At 35.1% G+C, this 18,412-nt stretch overlaps 1 protein-coding gene across 1 annotated transcript in view; it reads left to right on the top strand.

Annotated features, from left to right (window-relative positions):
* The window catches only part of Rpn2 (Regulatory particle non-ATPase 2), a 243,293-nt gene that overhangs the window by 163,596 nt on the left and 61,285 nt on the right, over window positions 1-18,412 (top strand). Inside the window, exon 18 of the mRNA XM_076448295.1 lies at window positions 17,509-17,623. Coding sequence (XP_076304410.1) covers window positions 17,509-17,623 — 115 coding nt within the window. The remainder of the gene's footprint in view (window positions 1-17,508; window positions 17,624-18,412) is intronic.

The raw sequence follows: 18,412 nt of genomic DNA, 5'->3' as shown, positions 1-18,412 counted from the left end.
TATTGACGGCGGAAGATAACTATAACTGCTTTGCAGTAAATAAAAAATACAGATTTGTATGTGAAACTCATAAAATGACAGTTGTTGAAGAGTTCTGATAGGTATGCACTCACTAGATTGTATTTTATTTTTAGCTGGTTGGAAATATCAAAGTATAAATTATTACATTTCAGCTTGTCTTTCATATTTGTATTGTTTTCCAAGCAGACGACAACAGCTATTGGTTGAAAACATGCTTAAGGCAGTCTTGCTTTCTGACGTCAATACTGATTCTCAGATAACGTGTGGGGAGTATTTATAGTCAGTGCCCTCGTAATTTATATTTAAAATAACCAGGCGATATACATATATATGTGTATATATTTCAGATTTGTCACATTAAAAATAAACTTATGTTAAAGATCTCACCTCTTATCATAAATCAAATAAAAAGACGTTGTTTGGTGTCAAATGCTGTCTTTTCAAGTCTTTCCAATGCTCGAAAAGTGTAAATTATAGCTATATCAACAGGAAATTAAACATCGCTCTTTGTCATGATACTATAGGACTAGTATCACAAGAAAATGTGTTGCTTCATTCTTATATTTAATTTTTACTCCTAACCACAAATATTTCTTTTATTTTTACTTCATGATTTATCTTTCTATCCATAAAATAAATATCGTTACAGTTCTTTTACTATTGTACTTCCATCATGCATTTTAGCTTATACGTTAGTGTATTATTTGTTGTGTTGCTACTATTTACAAGATGTAGCAGATGTTTATAAATTGTTTTTCTCATTACTTTATCGTGTATCTACGTGGTTTTTACTAGACGTTTACCAATTTTAAATTAACTTGTTTAGGCAAGCTACAAACCATTACACCGTGTTTTTATCACGTTTTTCCTACTTTAAATTACCTTCTTTCAGTTAGTTGGTTACAAATAATTATACCGTGTTTTATTATATGTTTACCATTCATTGTACTATACTTTTGTAATAAGTATACCAACTTTAATCCACCTTATTTTGGTGAGTTTGTTACAAACGATTTTACTGTTTGTTTCGGAAGTGCTTGTAATTACGCTGCCTGTCTTGTGTTTAGTTGTATATTTCACTTACCGTGTTTTTATATATTGATATTTATAAACAGTGATTTAGTCTAGTGTACCAAAATTTAAAAATTTTGAACTACGATTAAAGATAAACATCTATTAACACCATGCAGGTACAGTTTGTTTACCGATTTAGTTTTGAATTATTGATTCAAAATTTTCTCTTATAACCCGATTGAGATATTGTTTATAATTGTAAGTAATGTTTTCATACTTACCATATTTTATCTGCTTTAACAAATATATTTTTGTGGCATTTAGTGTAATGCCTCTGCATTAGCTTCATATATAATTACATATGTATCACGTGTTTACCTTGACCTAACACTGTTCTAAAAGTATTCACGAAATTCAAGTTTCCAAAATTTTGTCAAACGTTCAGATCATGAGATTTATTTCTAAGGTGTGTTGACAAATCTTTGACTACAGGGCTCAAGGCTTATTTGGATGTCCAGGGAAAGAACTTTCATTAACATTTCAAGCCGATAGCGACTCACAGAACGACTCTGAGTTTGTTTTTGTTATTTTTTTAAGTACAAACTTCTGGTTCATAGCTCCGTCATCTCTTGACCGATGTGAGATCTATTTAGAGTTTTGCTCTCAGGAGGTTAAACCAATTCTATCGATGTGTTTGACTACGCTGAAGGTCTCGAAGATTAATTTACTTTAATCCTGCCTAAAATAATTTCAAGTGCCGTGGCTCTTTGAGGACTCTCTCTTGTTATACTTTAAAAACTCTTCAGAAGACAAGCCACTGTGACGTACTTTGTTCTTCTTTCATTGATTAATAAGAACAACAATAAATGTTTATTCTCTCTCATGATATATCCATGATAGATAGATATCTAGTGATAAGTTATTCAATAGGTTGTCTGCCTTCATCTCGGGAATTAGAATTCCGGTTTTTAGCATTTATGTCTGTAAACTTACTACTGACCCATTGGGGGCCACTAGAATGCTGTGGGTGTTTTCAGTATAAAGTTTGTGTGTTACAAAAGGGTGTGGATTTTTCCTTCTTAAGGCCTACTTATGTGTGAAGGTTTCTTGAGTGAAAGTATAGAAAAAAGTAAATTTTAATGTAGTTATGTACAATTGCAGTGAATCAAAATATACACAGAAGATACTATGCATAACATTTAAAATTATTGTAGAATACTTTATTAGATTCAATATGGCAAATTATTTCTGTAATTTATTAAACTGATTTGTTTGATGGGAATTATCATATCGCACGGTGGCTTGTATATATTTCCTTATGCATAACTAATTGTTAATTTCGTATTGTAAATATTTAAGTGCGTTAACTGTGAGTACACAGTTAAAGGGAAACAAAAAGTCGGTAATTAATTTTCTATCTACCCTGACTGTACATCTTGTAGAACCTGTTCGCTGACTGCATTTGCTTGATTATTTACAGTAATAGGATATAAGAAACTGCGACACAGATGTAGCTGAAAAAGTGATAGGATTATAACAGCGGGTGTAAGAGAAATTTGAGGTTCAATACGTATTATAAATTTTGTTCACCACTGCAGTGTGTTAATAGATGATGTTTTGTTACCCCCCAAAAATTTATCATACTACAAAGTTAAATATGGTAAGAAGATCAAATCACCCACTATGTTCCCATTCTTGTTCTGTGATAAATGTATGATAGCTATTGGGTAGTGAGTTGTTCTGCTTCAGTTAAATGAACTGTGTTCATTTTTATAGTTGTTAGAATATACATTGTGTAGAAGAAAAATAAATTTTGAACAGATAAAACTTATTAGTTGGAAATCTAGTTTGCTGAAATGTGGTCTTTAATGTTGTGTAATACCTTGAGATTGTGAAATATTGTACCAGGCGATACTAATTACCAAATAAACGCAGTTTCATTCAAACAGTGCTTTTAAGTTTATGGACCACTATTAATCAAAGTGGGTTATCAGTAGTGCTCATATGGACTATTTAATATCATTGTAAGGTGCCTTACAAAAAACATTACTGTAAAATAATATAAATCGTCTTCATTTCATCTTTATCGAGCGAGGCAACTGATAATAAATCACGTTATTTAAAAGTTGTTTATAGTCTCATATAGTGCCGTCTCGGCTGTTACTTTGAAATGAGTTATAAAGTTTAGTGTTTCGAATTGTTTATAAGCTATATAACTAAACTTCAAAGAGGACATTTGGGCTTTTTAGTCACCCGACGAATGTAAGTTGCCCAATTAAAAAGTACTATGAATTGGTTATAAGTGTACAGGCGGCCTTAGCAGAAAGTTACACCGCTCGCAAACAGATGGTGCAGTTGATCAGACATCTCAATAAATAAGTAAAATCCACAGCACAAGCAACGACTAATTTTTTCTTGTTTCTGGCTCGTTGTAACCGTAGTGTACGTATTCCGAGACTAAATCATATGTTCGCAGCTGTAATTGAAGTTGTGCCAGTTTACAGGTAGTTAGAAACAACTGGTGTGAGGCATGCAGGTGTTTTTTTGCTTTTTGTTTACAAATGACTTCCACAGAGCTACTAGCAATGGTGGAAATATATGATAACAGGATAAAAACATAGAAAACAGTAGAAGCATAAACTTGTTTGTCCTATGGATTGGAACTATTAATGTCACATATTATATGGTCATTTATGTTGCATTTAACTCACACCAGCCTTGTGGATGATATAACCCATCCTAATTCTCTTTTAAGTGGATAACGATTTTCAGTAGGAAAAGGAAATGTCCACCAATGAGCCTAAACGGAATGACCAATTATGTACATTATAGATCAAATGAGGTATCTATCATTAGACGCCTGATTTGTATTAAAGTGATGAGTATTGTTTTATATCAGGTTTTTTTCTTTGTTATAGGTAAACCTTTATAAATTCCACTTGTTATTTGTTCTCTTCAGTGTGTGTTTAAGACACTTTCATCTAACCATGATATTATTTATCTTCTATTTTTCAAAGTAGTTATTGCTATCTTTTATCATATGTATTCATTAGTATTGGTGTTTAACTACATTTTATAGAATCAAAGACTTAGTGTCTGAGGTTGACACAATTTAACATTGGTTTTGACGGTTTCTCTTACGTATATGAACATCAGTATCATTTAATGATTACGTTGCGAAACAATTCTTACTTATTGATTCATTGGCAGCAGCAGTGTATATCGGATTCAGCGATGATCGGACTAGATAGTTTATATTAATAAACGCGGTTGTTAAAACAGTTGTTATTTATGATTCTACTGTAACCTAACTACTTAAGAAATGCCTTTGTTGTTACAAATTTCGTATTTGCTTTAACTTCTGAGTGGTATATTTGCATTTTTTTGTATTTTCTGAAATATATCACATTATTTAGGCAACTACATATATTTATTGAGCGATCCTTCCTCTTCGTGATATGAACAATCATCGTCTTGTATACGCAGTTTTTTATTTAATTAGAATCAGACATGTTGGTGATCACATGCTCTACATCAGGGGTCACCAAACTTTTTCACAGGGGGCCAGATTACTTGGAGAATGAGAAGCGCGGGCCGCATAATCATCATGTTCAATACTCATAAATTAGAACGAAAGCTCTCTGTAAAAGACTTAACACTAAGTTCATGATGCCACATCAGCCATGTGGGAGTAGCATGCAATACACACATATAATAAAAAACAAACAAAAATACAACCAACATTTTTATTTACCAAAAGGTTATCAAAGAAGGTGACATTAGCAAAAAACAATTGTGACATCGGACATTGTGAGTACATATCTGAACTTCACTAAGGCGCAAAAAAGTTAGTGAGATTTATGAAATTGGCATTTGACTTTCAGAATATCTTCAATGTTCGGTTTAAAATTGCTGCATCCAATCATTTGAATTGCTTTCAAATGTTCATCAGTCAACCTTGATTGATGTACCGACTTCACATACTTCATTTTTGAAAATGCTTGTTCACAGACATAAGTTTTTCCGAACACTGATTCCAAACCAGATGCAAACTGCTTCAGCTTTGGAAAATCATCTTCAGGTATGCAGCTGTAAAATTCAATAAGTTGCCCCTCTCTGTATTTTGCTTTCAACAAGTCATTTCCTTGCAAATCGATGACCTCCAGCTGAAGTTCCACTGGCACGTCATCAATGATACAATCAAAAGGATTCTGAAAAAGGAGAATGTCACTTTCGATTCTGTCGAGATCCGAAAATCTCTCTAAAAATGCTTATTTAAATCACCAATAATCTTTTTCTGAAACTCCAGGTTGACATCTTTTGTGTTTCCAGCATGAAACTCATTGAAACACTGAAAATGAGAGGTTTCCTCTTTCCAAATGTGCTTCACACAATGACAACTTTCTTCGAAATCCTTTAATAATTCTATAGAGATCACAGACAAGGTTATTCTTCCCCTGAAATTTCAAGTTCAATTCATTCATGTGGGATGTGATGTCAACCAAAAATAACAACTCTGACAACCAGGTTGGATCCGACAGAAGTGGATCGGCTCTATATTTCTCGATAAGAAATATATCTATTTCTCGTCTCAGCTTATAAAAACGAGAGAAGACTTTACCGCAACTGAGCCACCTCACCGCCGTGTGATAAAGCAAGTCACAGAAATCCGAATCAGTTTCTTCAAGAAATGCCTTGAACTGGCGATGATTAAGTGCATGACCCCGAATGAAGTTCACTGCAGAAATAACTGGTTTCAGTACGCAAGAAATATCTAAGTCTTTTCCACAGAGTGCTTGCTGATGTATGATGCAGTGTATGAACAGAGCGCTTAGGAGTTGAAGTTCTTCGAACTGTTACATCTCTAAGCTGATTCCATTGAAGGTTATAGTCTTGCAAAGTTTTATGCACTTCCATGAAAATGTCTTCTCCAGTTGTTCTTCGTGCATGCTGCAAACTGATGCCAACTCTTCCGTGATCTGAAAGTCCAAATTAACTTCACGAATCAACACGAGAAGTTGTGACGTACTCGAGAGATCAGTAGACTCATCCAGTGGCAGAGAATACCACAGGAAGTTTCTAGCTTTTTGGCGTATCTGTAATGCGATGTTCTCTCCAAGTTTTTCTGCTCTCCGTACAACTGAGGCCCGGCATGGCCAAGTGTGTTAAGGCGTTTGACTCGTAATTCTAGGGTCGCGGGTTCGAATCCCGGTCGCACCAAACATGCTCGCCCTCCCAGTCGTTGGGCGTTATAATGTTACGATCAATCCCACTATTCGTTGGTAAAAAGAGTAGCCCAAGATTTGGCGGTGGGTGGTGATGACCAGCTGCCTTCCTTCTAGTCTTATACTGGGACGGCTAGCACAGATAGCCCTCGAGCAGCTTTATGCGAAATTCAAAACGAACAAACCGTACAACTGAAGTTGCTGAAAGGCTGATACTTTTAAAGAAATTGGCTTTTTCAGGGCACAGCTCATTTGCTGCTTCTATTATATACTCTTTGATGAAGCTGCCGTCAGTAAAAGGTTTTCCTCGCTCTGCCATCCTATGCACTATTTTGTAACTTGTATGAGTGACAAATTCATTTTCAGCAAACTTTCTCGTGAAGAGATTCTTTTGAGATTCAAAAACACGTTTCGTGGATTCAAATTTCTTAGAACGGAACTTTCCTGAAAATTTCAAATATGTTGATAGATGTTTTGTTTCATAGTGACGCCGAAGATTGTACTCTTTCAAAACGGCAACACTTTCGGTGCATATCACACAAGTAGCTTTCTGGTTCTTTTGTTTCCACAAAGAAGTGCTTTTCTCCCCATTCTTCATTGAAAGCACGACACTCAGAGTCCACTTTTCTTCTTTTAAAAGCAGCCATAACGATGGGTGAAAAGAAAACAGGATCTGAAAATGAAAGCACAGAACGCTGTGAGAAAAGTATTGTACCGGGCCAAGAACGCACAACCAAAATATATTGAAACGTACGTTTGTCACGACACTTGCCTAAGAACGAGTTACGAAAAGCGCATAACCCGACTACTGAGAGAAATGAGCTTGCTGATGCGATAACCCTAGGCCGCTGAATTTACAAGACGAGTCGATAGGACGAGGGTTAAGTGTGTACTTATTTTCGAAATCCTAATTTTTCATAGAAAATCGCCTCGATATGAATAAACGGGCAGCAAAGGCGAAAGAAAAATTTTCTTATTGGTTAAAAATGCGCGTGACAGCCTTGTTTCTTTTTATTATAACCTCTTGTGTTTGCCAGCTTAAAGCGACTATCGGTGTGATTTATTTTGTTGTGACAGTCGGACATTTGATGTTACTTTTTATTTCCAAGTGGCGAGCTGCTGGCGGGCTGGACAAAATGACCTCTCGGGCCGTAGTTTGGTGACCCCAGCTCTACATTGTTACGCGACAAAATGGTTCGTTTTAGTTATGTTTAGGTGCAATCTTCCAATAAATTCAGTATTTCCCATGGTACGATCATTTGTAATGCTACGTGAAGGTTTTAAAACAATCTATTACATTACATTATATTTCACCATTTTAAGCATATTCTAAAATTTATACTACTTATTTTACCATGTTACAAAACGTATTATCTCGTTAAAATATTTTGCTAAATTTTACCATTCGGTTCTTTTCACAACATCCCCTGACTACATTTAGGTTGTTTGGATTTGAGAACATTTTCATTACATCAATACAAAACTGTTACTATTTGTCCACTGCTGTTGTGCATGGTCAAACTTTTATCACAAAATCAACTTGACATCAAATGCTGTTACGCAATTCGATAGAGTGATTAGCGTGTGGACCCGTGGTTACATTGTTCGAGCCTCGTTACCATCGTAGAAAATCGTGTTCCGCGCTTTCTGGCTGTGAGTGAGTTATAAGAGTGACGGTCAAATGCCACTATTCTGTTAGAGTATTCTGCGAGTTGGCGGTGGATTGTGTTAACTAGCTGTTTACATTTATGTGTAAGTACATTAATGCAATGCTTTCCAATTTCACCTGACTGAAGTATCGCATTAAATGTTTGAGTTTATAACCTAGCATTGTGATTTTACATGCTCTTTGTATGAAGAAACTGGAATTTATTGTTAGAAGAACATCGTAAACTGTTCTCATCTGTTGAAACGAACCCGCAAAATATTTGTGGTCAAATTAGTATCCTTACTACAACAAAACTTCTATAAGTGCGGAAATTTTAGAATATTACAAAAGAATTCTATACGTCCACTTGTCTTAGGCTTAACCCTTTATTAAGTACGTCCAATATTCGATAAAGAGATAAACAATTAATGTAATTTTTCTACGTTTTTGCTTTGGTTCAGTTAGACTAAACTTTATCGTACTTAATACTATCAATAAATAAACTTACAGTACTATTCTACAACTTAATGTTAAACGTTTTGAAAACATTGATAAGTTTTTAATATGCTGTACAAAATATATCAAAATATACCTATTTTTTATATTTGTTGAAATGAAGATCACGCACTTTTATAGAGTAAAGAATTCTGTGCTACTTTCAATAATAACAATTGCTGTCTTAGCATGTTGTTAAAACTCAGGCCGGAATACGCGTTTAGAGAGTAATGTGCATACTTATTTTCAGGATAGACAAAAGAAAAAAGAAATGAAAAGCATAAATACCCTTTCTCCAGGCCGCAAAAATTGTCAGTTCCTGTGGAAGGCTTTTGGGTCTGTGGCCTTTTCTGAAATTATTTGACAATTCTACAATAACCATCACAGTAAATTTCATTTAAGTATTTCTTGGTAAATGCAGTCATCACTGAAAGTATCTGGCTTTTCTGTTGCAACACTCATGAGATTTTCACTAAAGAAAAACAATTTTTTAAAGTTTGTTTTTGATGATTTGATATTTGTAATTTGTTTCTGTTTTGTAATTTTTATTGGTTAAATCCAAAATGTATCACTGTTGAAATTACAGTTGTTTTATTCATTGCTCAGCTATAAAAATACTGTCCAGTTATGATTGGTTATGATCCCTTCAGTAGTTTTCAAGATTTGAGTTTTATAGGGTGCAAGCACTTTTATAATAAGATAGATATATTTGTCGTCTCATAATGTGACAACATTGAACACCAAAAATTTGTCTCATAGTTATGGTGCTCGATTTCCAATGTATGTGTTGTGGGCATGTTATGACTTTAAATACAGTTATTTTTAATTAAAAGTAACATAAGAGTTGATGGTGGGTGGTGTTGATTCTAGTGCATCATTTCAAAATTAGAGAGTTCTTGAATAGCTTTATATGAAAGTAAACAGCAACATGGAATAATCAGTTGAAATCATATGGAACTTTGCTTCTGTACTGTTACAATGACCGGATATAAATATACAGTTATTTACAATATATATTTTGTGTCATTTGTTTTTAAAACATCTTGATGTAAACTACCTAGCAAATATGTATTTCTTCACATTTATTTTAAAAAATATTGTAAATAAGAATTGCCATTTAAGAAAATTAATTACCTGCTACAGGTAAACACCTTTTTGTGTAATTAGAAAAAACAACAACACCGTAACTTAATTATTTTGGCTATGACTTTAGTTGACCTTATATATGCAATATTTGCTCACAGTTGTTAAGAATGGCCACTCTAATCCAGTAGAATTTCAAGGTTTTCAATCAAATATAGATGACACTAAGGATTTGATTGATTCTTACCATTCCGTGTGTATTTACTTACAGGAAAGGTTTCTGAAACCTGCTGATACAATCACCTTTCCGGAATTTTTCCTTGTACAGAAACGATAGGTCGTGTGACGGATGAGTGCTTGGTGGGGTGGCATTGCTGGCTGATCAGCATGTGCCCACCCTGTCTTTGTCACTCGATATGCCTTTGGAGGCTGTAGCCATCAGTGTTTCATTGGGTTGGGTCATCACCATTTGTTCTCTCGACCTGACTCCTGAAGAGGCCTATAGTCAATCAGACTTTGATGCCCTCATTGAGCAGTTACCATCCTTCTTTTTTACTATTGGTGAATTTTATTGGACATAATCCACTTTGGGGTGGTGCTAGTATTGATGTGAGAGGTCGTGCTATAGAGCATACGCTCTCTGACTACAACCTGTCTCTCTTCAGTACTAGTTCTTATTCGTATTTTCATGCACCTAGTCAGTCTTTTACTGCTATAGATCTATCTCTCTGCTCATCTTCACCTTTCACGTACTTTTCTTGGAGGGTTGATGGTAATCGATAGGGAAATGATCATTTTAGAGAGACTGGCCATGGTCTATACCACTTCACCCGTGCGTCTCAATGGAAGTTGGACCAAGCTAACTGGCCTTCTTTCACCACTCCCTCATAACTTGATCCTGCCATCGTGTGTAATCCATCAATAGATGACTGTGTGGCAGCAGTAACTGACTGTATTGTCCAGGCAGCTACTCAGTGTATTCCTAAAACCTCGACATGTTTCCCACAGTGTGTATGTCCTTGTTGGAAACCTGTCTGTCACATGACAAGAAAAGCTCCAAAACGGGCTGGAATACCTTTCGTAGACACATTGCATTTCAGTAGGCCCGTGCACATGATTGGCAGGTCAGACGTTAAAGCCAGAAGTAATCTTGGATTAAATACATTTCTAGTATCTCTTCTATCACCAATTCCAAAGTCATATGGGACAAAATTCGGAAGGTTAGTGGCCAGTGTACTTCTGTTCCCCTTTCGATCTTATTTTCTGATGGCCAGGAAGATGCTGATACCCATGTTCCATGCTAAAAAATCTGTCGTGCTATGAACTTCTCTATACCTTAGTCATTTGCAACTGTCTTAATGTATTCTTCAAAACTTCAGTCTTTACTATAGCATCTCACATCGGGTTATATTTTACTTCCTTGGTGGGACACACTTTTTCATAATAGATTGTCTGCCATTATTCCTTTTAGCCTTTGCATCCAGGTTCATTTGGATGAATTGGATTTATCTTTGTATGACAAAGTGGTATCCACAAATCAGCCCATTGCACCATGGCTGATTACTGTCTCCAAATGTGACCTTTCTTTGTGTCATCTAAAGAAGGCACATACTCCTGATTGGAAGTATCGCTTTCTATTTGCTGAACATCTTCCGCACCATCCTTCCATTCACATTTATACAGATGGATGTAAATCAGGTTGCTCTGTGGGCTCTGCCATGGTTTGCCGTGATTCGGTCGTTGTACATTTCTTTTGCCCTGGATTACTTATCCATTTACCCCTCAGTATGGATTCCTGTATGTGGTGAGGGGATATCCCAGAGAAGGTCTTGTATTTCTGTTTACCTCCTCTGAGATCTAAACATACACCCACATGTTTGCCATGCGTAGCAACCAATGAAGGGGAGGAGAGGTTCCTGGTGGTTGAGGGGTTTAACCCTATCACACCACTTTGGCTTTGAATTTCTGCAGATGAGCATTTTGGGGTGGTACCCCAGTGTGAATTGGGCTAGGGTTAACCAAGTACTAGTGTTGGATGTTCTCAATGGTGTTGTGAACATCGTCTGATGCTGTTGTTAGGGTATAGTGCTCATGAAACCCGAGTGTTGCTGCAGTGTCCTTGTTTGGCATCGTAGTGTGTTTCCTGGTAGGGCTTTATAGTGGGTGGAGTCAGTGGGCACTGAAATATTCCTTTTCTTTTATTGTGGATCCTTTCAATAAAAACTTAAATAAATAATGAAAAAAACAGTCCATGGGTAAATGACCATGTCTTGAAGATTCTGAGCAGCAATCTTTAATATCTGTAACACCTGTTGTACCTCATTTTTTTATACTACATTCTCTTTCAGACAAATCTTTAAAGAAAATTTTCCATTTTTTATTTAGAAGGGGCTAGAGGGGCTTGCTGGCTTTCCTGAGTCAATCAGAAAGCTATGTTATGGTGACATATTGGTGGAAACATCCGCTCCTAAACACAGTGAATTCCTCTTGCATTCAAAGGCCATTGGGGATATATCTATTTAGGTTACTTCTCAAGCTACTTTAAATTCATCACAAGGAGTTATTGTTGAGGGATTTGAAGAACATTTACGAGTGAGAGATCCTCGCTGGTTTCTCCACCCAGGGAGTTCCTGCAGTGAGGCATATCTCCACTCACAAAGATGGAATTATGATGCTGGCTAATGTGTTAGTTTTGACATTTACATCAAGGCAGGTTATTTAAATTGGAAGGTATGGCCATATATTCCAAATTCTCTCAGTTGTTTTCAGTGTCAGCAGTTTGGTCACTCAAAGACATTGTGTCATGGTTTCTTGATGTGTGCTCGTTGGAGTGCCAAGGACCACAATGCCTATGAGTGTGAAATAGACCCTCATTGCATTAAATGTAATGGCTTTCACCCATCTTACTTTCCTTCATACCTTAGCTGGGTGAAAAAAAAGGAGACACAGCATTTGAAAATGGTTTATAACATTTATTACCTTGAGGCTCGAAAGGTATTATCCACTACTCCATCTTGGACGTATGATGCTGCCTTTTACAGCTACAGTGGGAGTGCAGACAGATCTCTCCATTTCTCTGAAATAATCGTTCTCAAACCATATGAAAAGTATTTTGCCTTCCATGATTAAGAAAGTTGATGAATCAACGTCAACACCCATCTGTGTCCCTACCATTCCTTCCAGCAGATCCCCAGATCCATTTCCTTTGGTTCTGGGTTCGGGCGTTTCCTTGGGACCATCTTCTTCTCCCACCCCAAGATGCAAAATGATCATTTGTTCATGCCCTCAGTTATTGGTATCTTTGTTCAAAGAGAGAGACCAGCCCAATCGACCCAGGGCAGGATCCATAGAGGTCGATAGACCTCTTTTGAATAAAGAAAAAAAGAGTTGTCGAAAACAGAAGGGATCTCCATCCACTTTGCCTATACATAAATAAAAATATCCACTTTGATTGTGTTTCTGTTTTTTTGTGTTTTTGAATTTCGCACAAAGCTACTTGAGGGCTACCTGTTCTAGCCATCCGTAATTTAGCAGTGTAAGATGAGAGGGAGGGCAACTAGTCATCACCACCCACCATCAACTCATGGGCTACTCTTTTACTAACGAATAGTGGAATTGATCATTACATTATAATGCTCCCATGGCTGAAAGGGTGAACGTGTTTGGTGTGACCGGGACTTGATCCCTCGACCCTTAGATCACGAGTCGAATTCCTTAACCCACCTGGCCATGCCAGGTCTGCCACTTTGATACAGTGGAGCTGTTGATGTTTATGTTCTAATCTGAATGACATCAAAGCACTGGTTGGTTCTTACCATCCTCTGTGTCTTTCTTTATACGAAATATTTCTGAATATTTCAATCATCTTTCGGCAGTTTTCTTTGTGCAGAAATGACAGGTTGTGTGGTGGATGGGTGGCACTGCCGATCGATCAGCATGTGTCCATCTTGTCTTTACCACTTTTCACTCCCTTGGAGGCCATAGCCATCCGTATTTCCTTGGGTTGTACCATCACTGTTTGTTCTCTCTACCTGTCTCCTGAAGAAACCTATGATCAGTCAGGTATCAAGTATAGGTGTTTTTTAATCCTGGATAATTTTAATGGAAATGATCCCCTCTAGGCTGGTGCTGATATTGATATCAGGGGGTCGTTCCATAAAGCATATTCTGTCAGATCACATCTTTTTTCTTGAATACTGGTTATTATAATTATTTTTATGCACCTAGACAGTCTTTTACTGCTATGGATCTCTCAATCTACTTTTTCTTCACTATTCTCCAACTCTTCATGGAGGATTTACAGTAACCCATGAGGCAGTGATTATTTTCCTATCTTGCCCTTGTGGAAGCTCGAGCAAGCCAACTGGTCCTCTTTCACTGTTCTCGAAGAACTTGATCCTGCTATCATCTGTAAGCCATCGATAAACAACTGCGTGGCAGCAGTGACTGACTATGTTATCTAGGCAGCTGCTCATTGTATTTCTAAAACCTCGACATGTTTTCCACGGTATCCTCATCCATGGTGGAATCCTGCCTGCCACATGGCACGGAAGGCTCAAAAACAGGCCTGTGATACCTTTCGTAAGTATCTGACACTTTCGAAACACATCCCTTTTTAGTGGGCCAGTGCTCATGCTCGGCCTGTAAGACGTCAAAGCCAGAAGGAATCTTGGATTAAATTTAAAACCAACATCTCCTCTACCACCAGTTCGAAAATCACATGGGACAAGATTTGGAAGGTCAGTGAACAGTATAATTCTGTCCCCCTTACAACAAACAAAATGGGCATATTAATCCGGATTAAAGTAAAAAAAAAATTTTCGAACTACATTTATTAATTAAATAGTACTATGGTATAATTCTAATTTTTTCACCATTATTTCATGTGATGGCTAGCTGCTTGTTATGGAACATTGATTATGCAGTCTTTCAGTATTATGATAAACATATTTATATAATACTTATGAACTCAGTGAACTGGTTATCGAGGGATTATATATGATTTGAGGTTTCACTATCACAGATACTGACTTTTATCGTTATTCGTTTGGATGAAGTGTTTCGTTGTTATGATTTAGTTATGGTATACCAGACTCTTGGAAGTAATATAGAAACTTGTTGATATTATTTTACGTTTCTAAGTAACTTAATCCACACCTGAACTCAGGAAGAAGCTGTTTACATTAATTGTAATTCAACACCTGTACAACAACTTGAGCTAGATATCGCAGGAAATAAGTAACTGAACTTGCTTATAAAGTTATACATGTTGGATGTCACGGATCCAAGTTTAATATCAGAATTATTCTGTGACAGATCGTTCCAGAACTAAAGAATGGAATACTTATATTAAAAGTTTTAGTTTTTTCACTAGTGTAAGAATCTCGGTGGTTCTCGTTGCAGCTGGTAAAGTTCACTATCATAACCTGCTGATAACTTCAGGTTCAAACAATAACTAATTGAAAACGACACACACACTCTTCTGTAATATATACTTGTATTGAAACTAACCAGGAGTCTGATACTTAACAAAGCAACCATATTATAGAAAAAAAAACGTGAAATTGTAAAATATATTAACAATCAAAGTATTTTATATCTTTATATTAAGAGGGTGACATTTGAGCTGGGGTACAGCTTGCTGCAGAAAAAAATCGATGTAATTTTATCTGGTGAATTGTAGTACTGCATGTGAATGAATTGTAAACGTTCTTGCAAATTACTGTGCCAGTCTCCATAACATAACACAGTGCATTTAACGACCCCCATAATAAAGTATGACCAACAAATTTAAGAGCTACAAATTGAACAATCAGTGAGTATAATTACAGTAAAGAAAGTGACTATCACCAAAAATTTAGATTCCTTCTGATTATAATAGTTAGAATCTGTAATTAACTTTTGAGTCTTCTAATTTGTGACAGTAATATTAGTTGTTTATTATAAAAGTTGCACACATTTAATTTTTTCAGTTGTGGTAATTCATGTATTTTAAACCATGGTTTATTGGCTTTAGACTATTGAGAATCAGTCTGTTAAACATATCCTTTTGACCTGAAAAATTATCATTAAATGTTTTATAAAGATTGTTATTATGCAGACATGAAATGCATTAAAAGAGATCTATATTCTAACAGCATTTATCTATACTAGCAGTTAGAGTAATTTTACTTTAATCAGTGGTTTATTTCCTAAGCTATCCTTCATTTGATATAGCAAAATTAAAACTTTTTAAACCACATTATTGTATTCCAAGTAAGTAACAAGATAAACTAGTTAGAGAGATATATAGTGTTTGTGCACATTGACGAGAACGCAACAGCTTTATTATCTTTTATTCTCTGTTATTTCTTAAATTTTCTTTTGAAAATTCAGTGTGAGTTACTTGCTTTTAAAAAATTTTTAGTTAGGGATTAAATTTTTATCCAATTATAAGCTAAAGAAATGTATTTTCCTATCCATTAGTACTCTGCAACAAGACAGTGAATAACCATTAGCACTCACAACAATACTAAAAGCACTGTATACTAGATTAGTAAATATCCATCAGAACTTTTAACAAGATTGTGGACTGCCTATATCACCACTGTGTATCAACACTTCAACTTTTTACTAGCATCGAGAAGAAGTTTATTTATTGCCAATTAACATTTTGCAGCTTGTTTGTTTTGTAGTTAAACTCAAAACTACACAATGAACTATCTGTGCTCTGCTGACCACTTGTAAAGTAAAACTCTTGATTTTGTATAGTTAGACTATTAACTACTAGATACTGACACTGTTTAGTAAAGGTATTGATAGCCCATTATCATTGCAAAGTAAAACTCTTTTGATTTGTTATCAACATTGGGTATGTGACTGTTATTTGTGATGACAAGAAACCTACGTGAAATAAAATGTATCTTAGGATGGCTGGTATGGATATTAAAATTTTTACTAATAAAGCAGAGAACAGTGTTTTGACATTTTTAGGTAATCTTCAGGTTAACTCTATTGCAGCTGTTAGCTGCGTATCAGTATATCATAATAAAACTATTGATTGTATATAGTAGTCAACATTTTCCTGTGTAGCTTCCATGAAGAATGGTACATTTTTCTTGAAAATAGAAGGTATAACATAATAAGCCTCTTCCAAATGTTCAACAAAAACTGGCTTCTCATGTGAAAATACCACAGCTATTTCAGAATCCAACATTTGAGATCCATATATAGAACATAACTAAACTGCACCATGCTACATATAGCATGTATTATGTTTTATTTTTTTTAAAATTAATTTATGTTTTTGGTGAATGACATCTTGTGCTTAACTTGATATGAAAAGATAAGTGCATATTTGGGATGTTATTTATGTGGTTGTACACAACAGTGAGCACTGCAGTGTTTGTTTTGCAGTTTTTTAACAAAACTTTTCAAAGGTAGGAAAGAAATTTATTATAACTTTTAGCCTTAACATAATATATAATCTATTTACATATACAAACACACACACATATAGAACGACCAAAGTATTATATATTGCATTCATCATTTCCAAACAGTGGAATTATTTTGCTTATAATAATGTTTAAATTGAATTGTTAGATGTGTGTTTTGAAATATGAAAACATTGCCATCACTACCACATATCCAAACATGACACATTATTGTCATAGTTTGACTGTTTTGGATTGATATGCCAAGTTTATTCTTAGAAATTTGATTGTATTAGGAGACAATATACCTGTATATTTACAATGTATTTATAATGTGATCCCACATAGTTATTAAAGTGTTTGTTAAGTAATAAGAATAGATTGTATATCTTCCTACAAGCTGAAGACAGAGATCTGATTTGATGAAGAGACATCAGTTTTCAGATGATTTATGGTATGAACATTGATAACTTTGTGAATGATATTTCTAATTACAACCTGCTTACTTTATTCAATGAATGAATATTCAAAATATTCTTCTGAAGTAAATCTAATACCTGCTTTTAGCCACAAATGACATGAAAACTTTGTATATTATTCTTCACAGAACACCTGATCAGTGTCCTAGTGTGGTGTCTCTATTGGCTGAGAGCTACAACCCTCATGTGCGATATGGAGCAGCAATGGCTCTGGGCATTTCCTGTGCTGGTACAGGGAACAAGGTGAGCTGATTGATACATGTGGTCTCTAATCTTGCTCTCTTGTCAGGATTTGTTTTATTATGGGTTTCTCTTTAGATGTTTGTAAAACATTAACTGTAGGATAGAGTATATTTTGTTGGATATATGTAATTTTCTCTTATCATAAACTAAAATTATTGACCAAACCTTCAAAATAGTAAAATCAAGCTAATTGTATTAAGCTTAAAACTTGTCATTTAAAAAGTTTCAAATCATTCTAGAATAAATCTGTCATCGCTTTTTCTTAATAGTACATTCTAAAATAATAGTTAAACTTTTCTCTTGTGAAATTCAACTTTTTATTAAAAGTAGATTCTGTAAAGAACAACTTTGAACATTTTAACAGGCAAGGTTATGAAAAACTTTAATCTTTCAGCATTATATTACTTTTTTTTTCTTCTACTTTTTATATGTTGTCATTACTGACTCTCTAGCTCAGTAGTAATGTGTGAAGTAATGTATCTTTGGGATCAGTAAATCTGTTTTAATTGGTCATCTGCCATTGACAATCAAATCACACTATTCGGTTAGAGTAGCTCAAGATTAGTAGTGGATGCTGTTGATTGGCTTATCACTTTGGATTTAGGGACAGCTAATATAGTTGTGTAGTTTGCATGAATATCTGAAACACACAACAATTGAATTCATAAGTTTGATATCTTCTGCACATAGAATAAAAGCTTCACTTTACTTTTGGCTAAGGGTCTTGGTTTTGTAAATAAAAATATATATATATTCCTTTTTGCTCTTTCAAGGTTCTGCTCCAAAATC

This window comes from Tachypleus tridentatus, chromosome 8 (assembly GCF_004210375.1).
Source record: "Tachypleus tridentatus isolate NWPU-2018 chromosome 8, ASM421037v1, whole genome shotgun sequence".
In the NCBI taxonomy this organism is placed as follows: Eukaryota; Metazoa; Arthropoda; class Merostomata; order Xiphosura; family Limulidae; genus Tachypleus; species Tachypleus tridentatus.
Note: the sequence above shows the minus strand (reverse complement) of the source record. Positions and strands in the feature narration are given on the sequence as shown.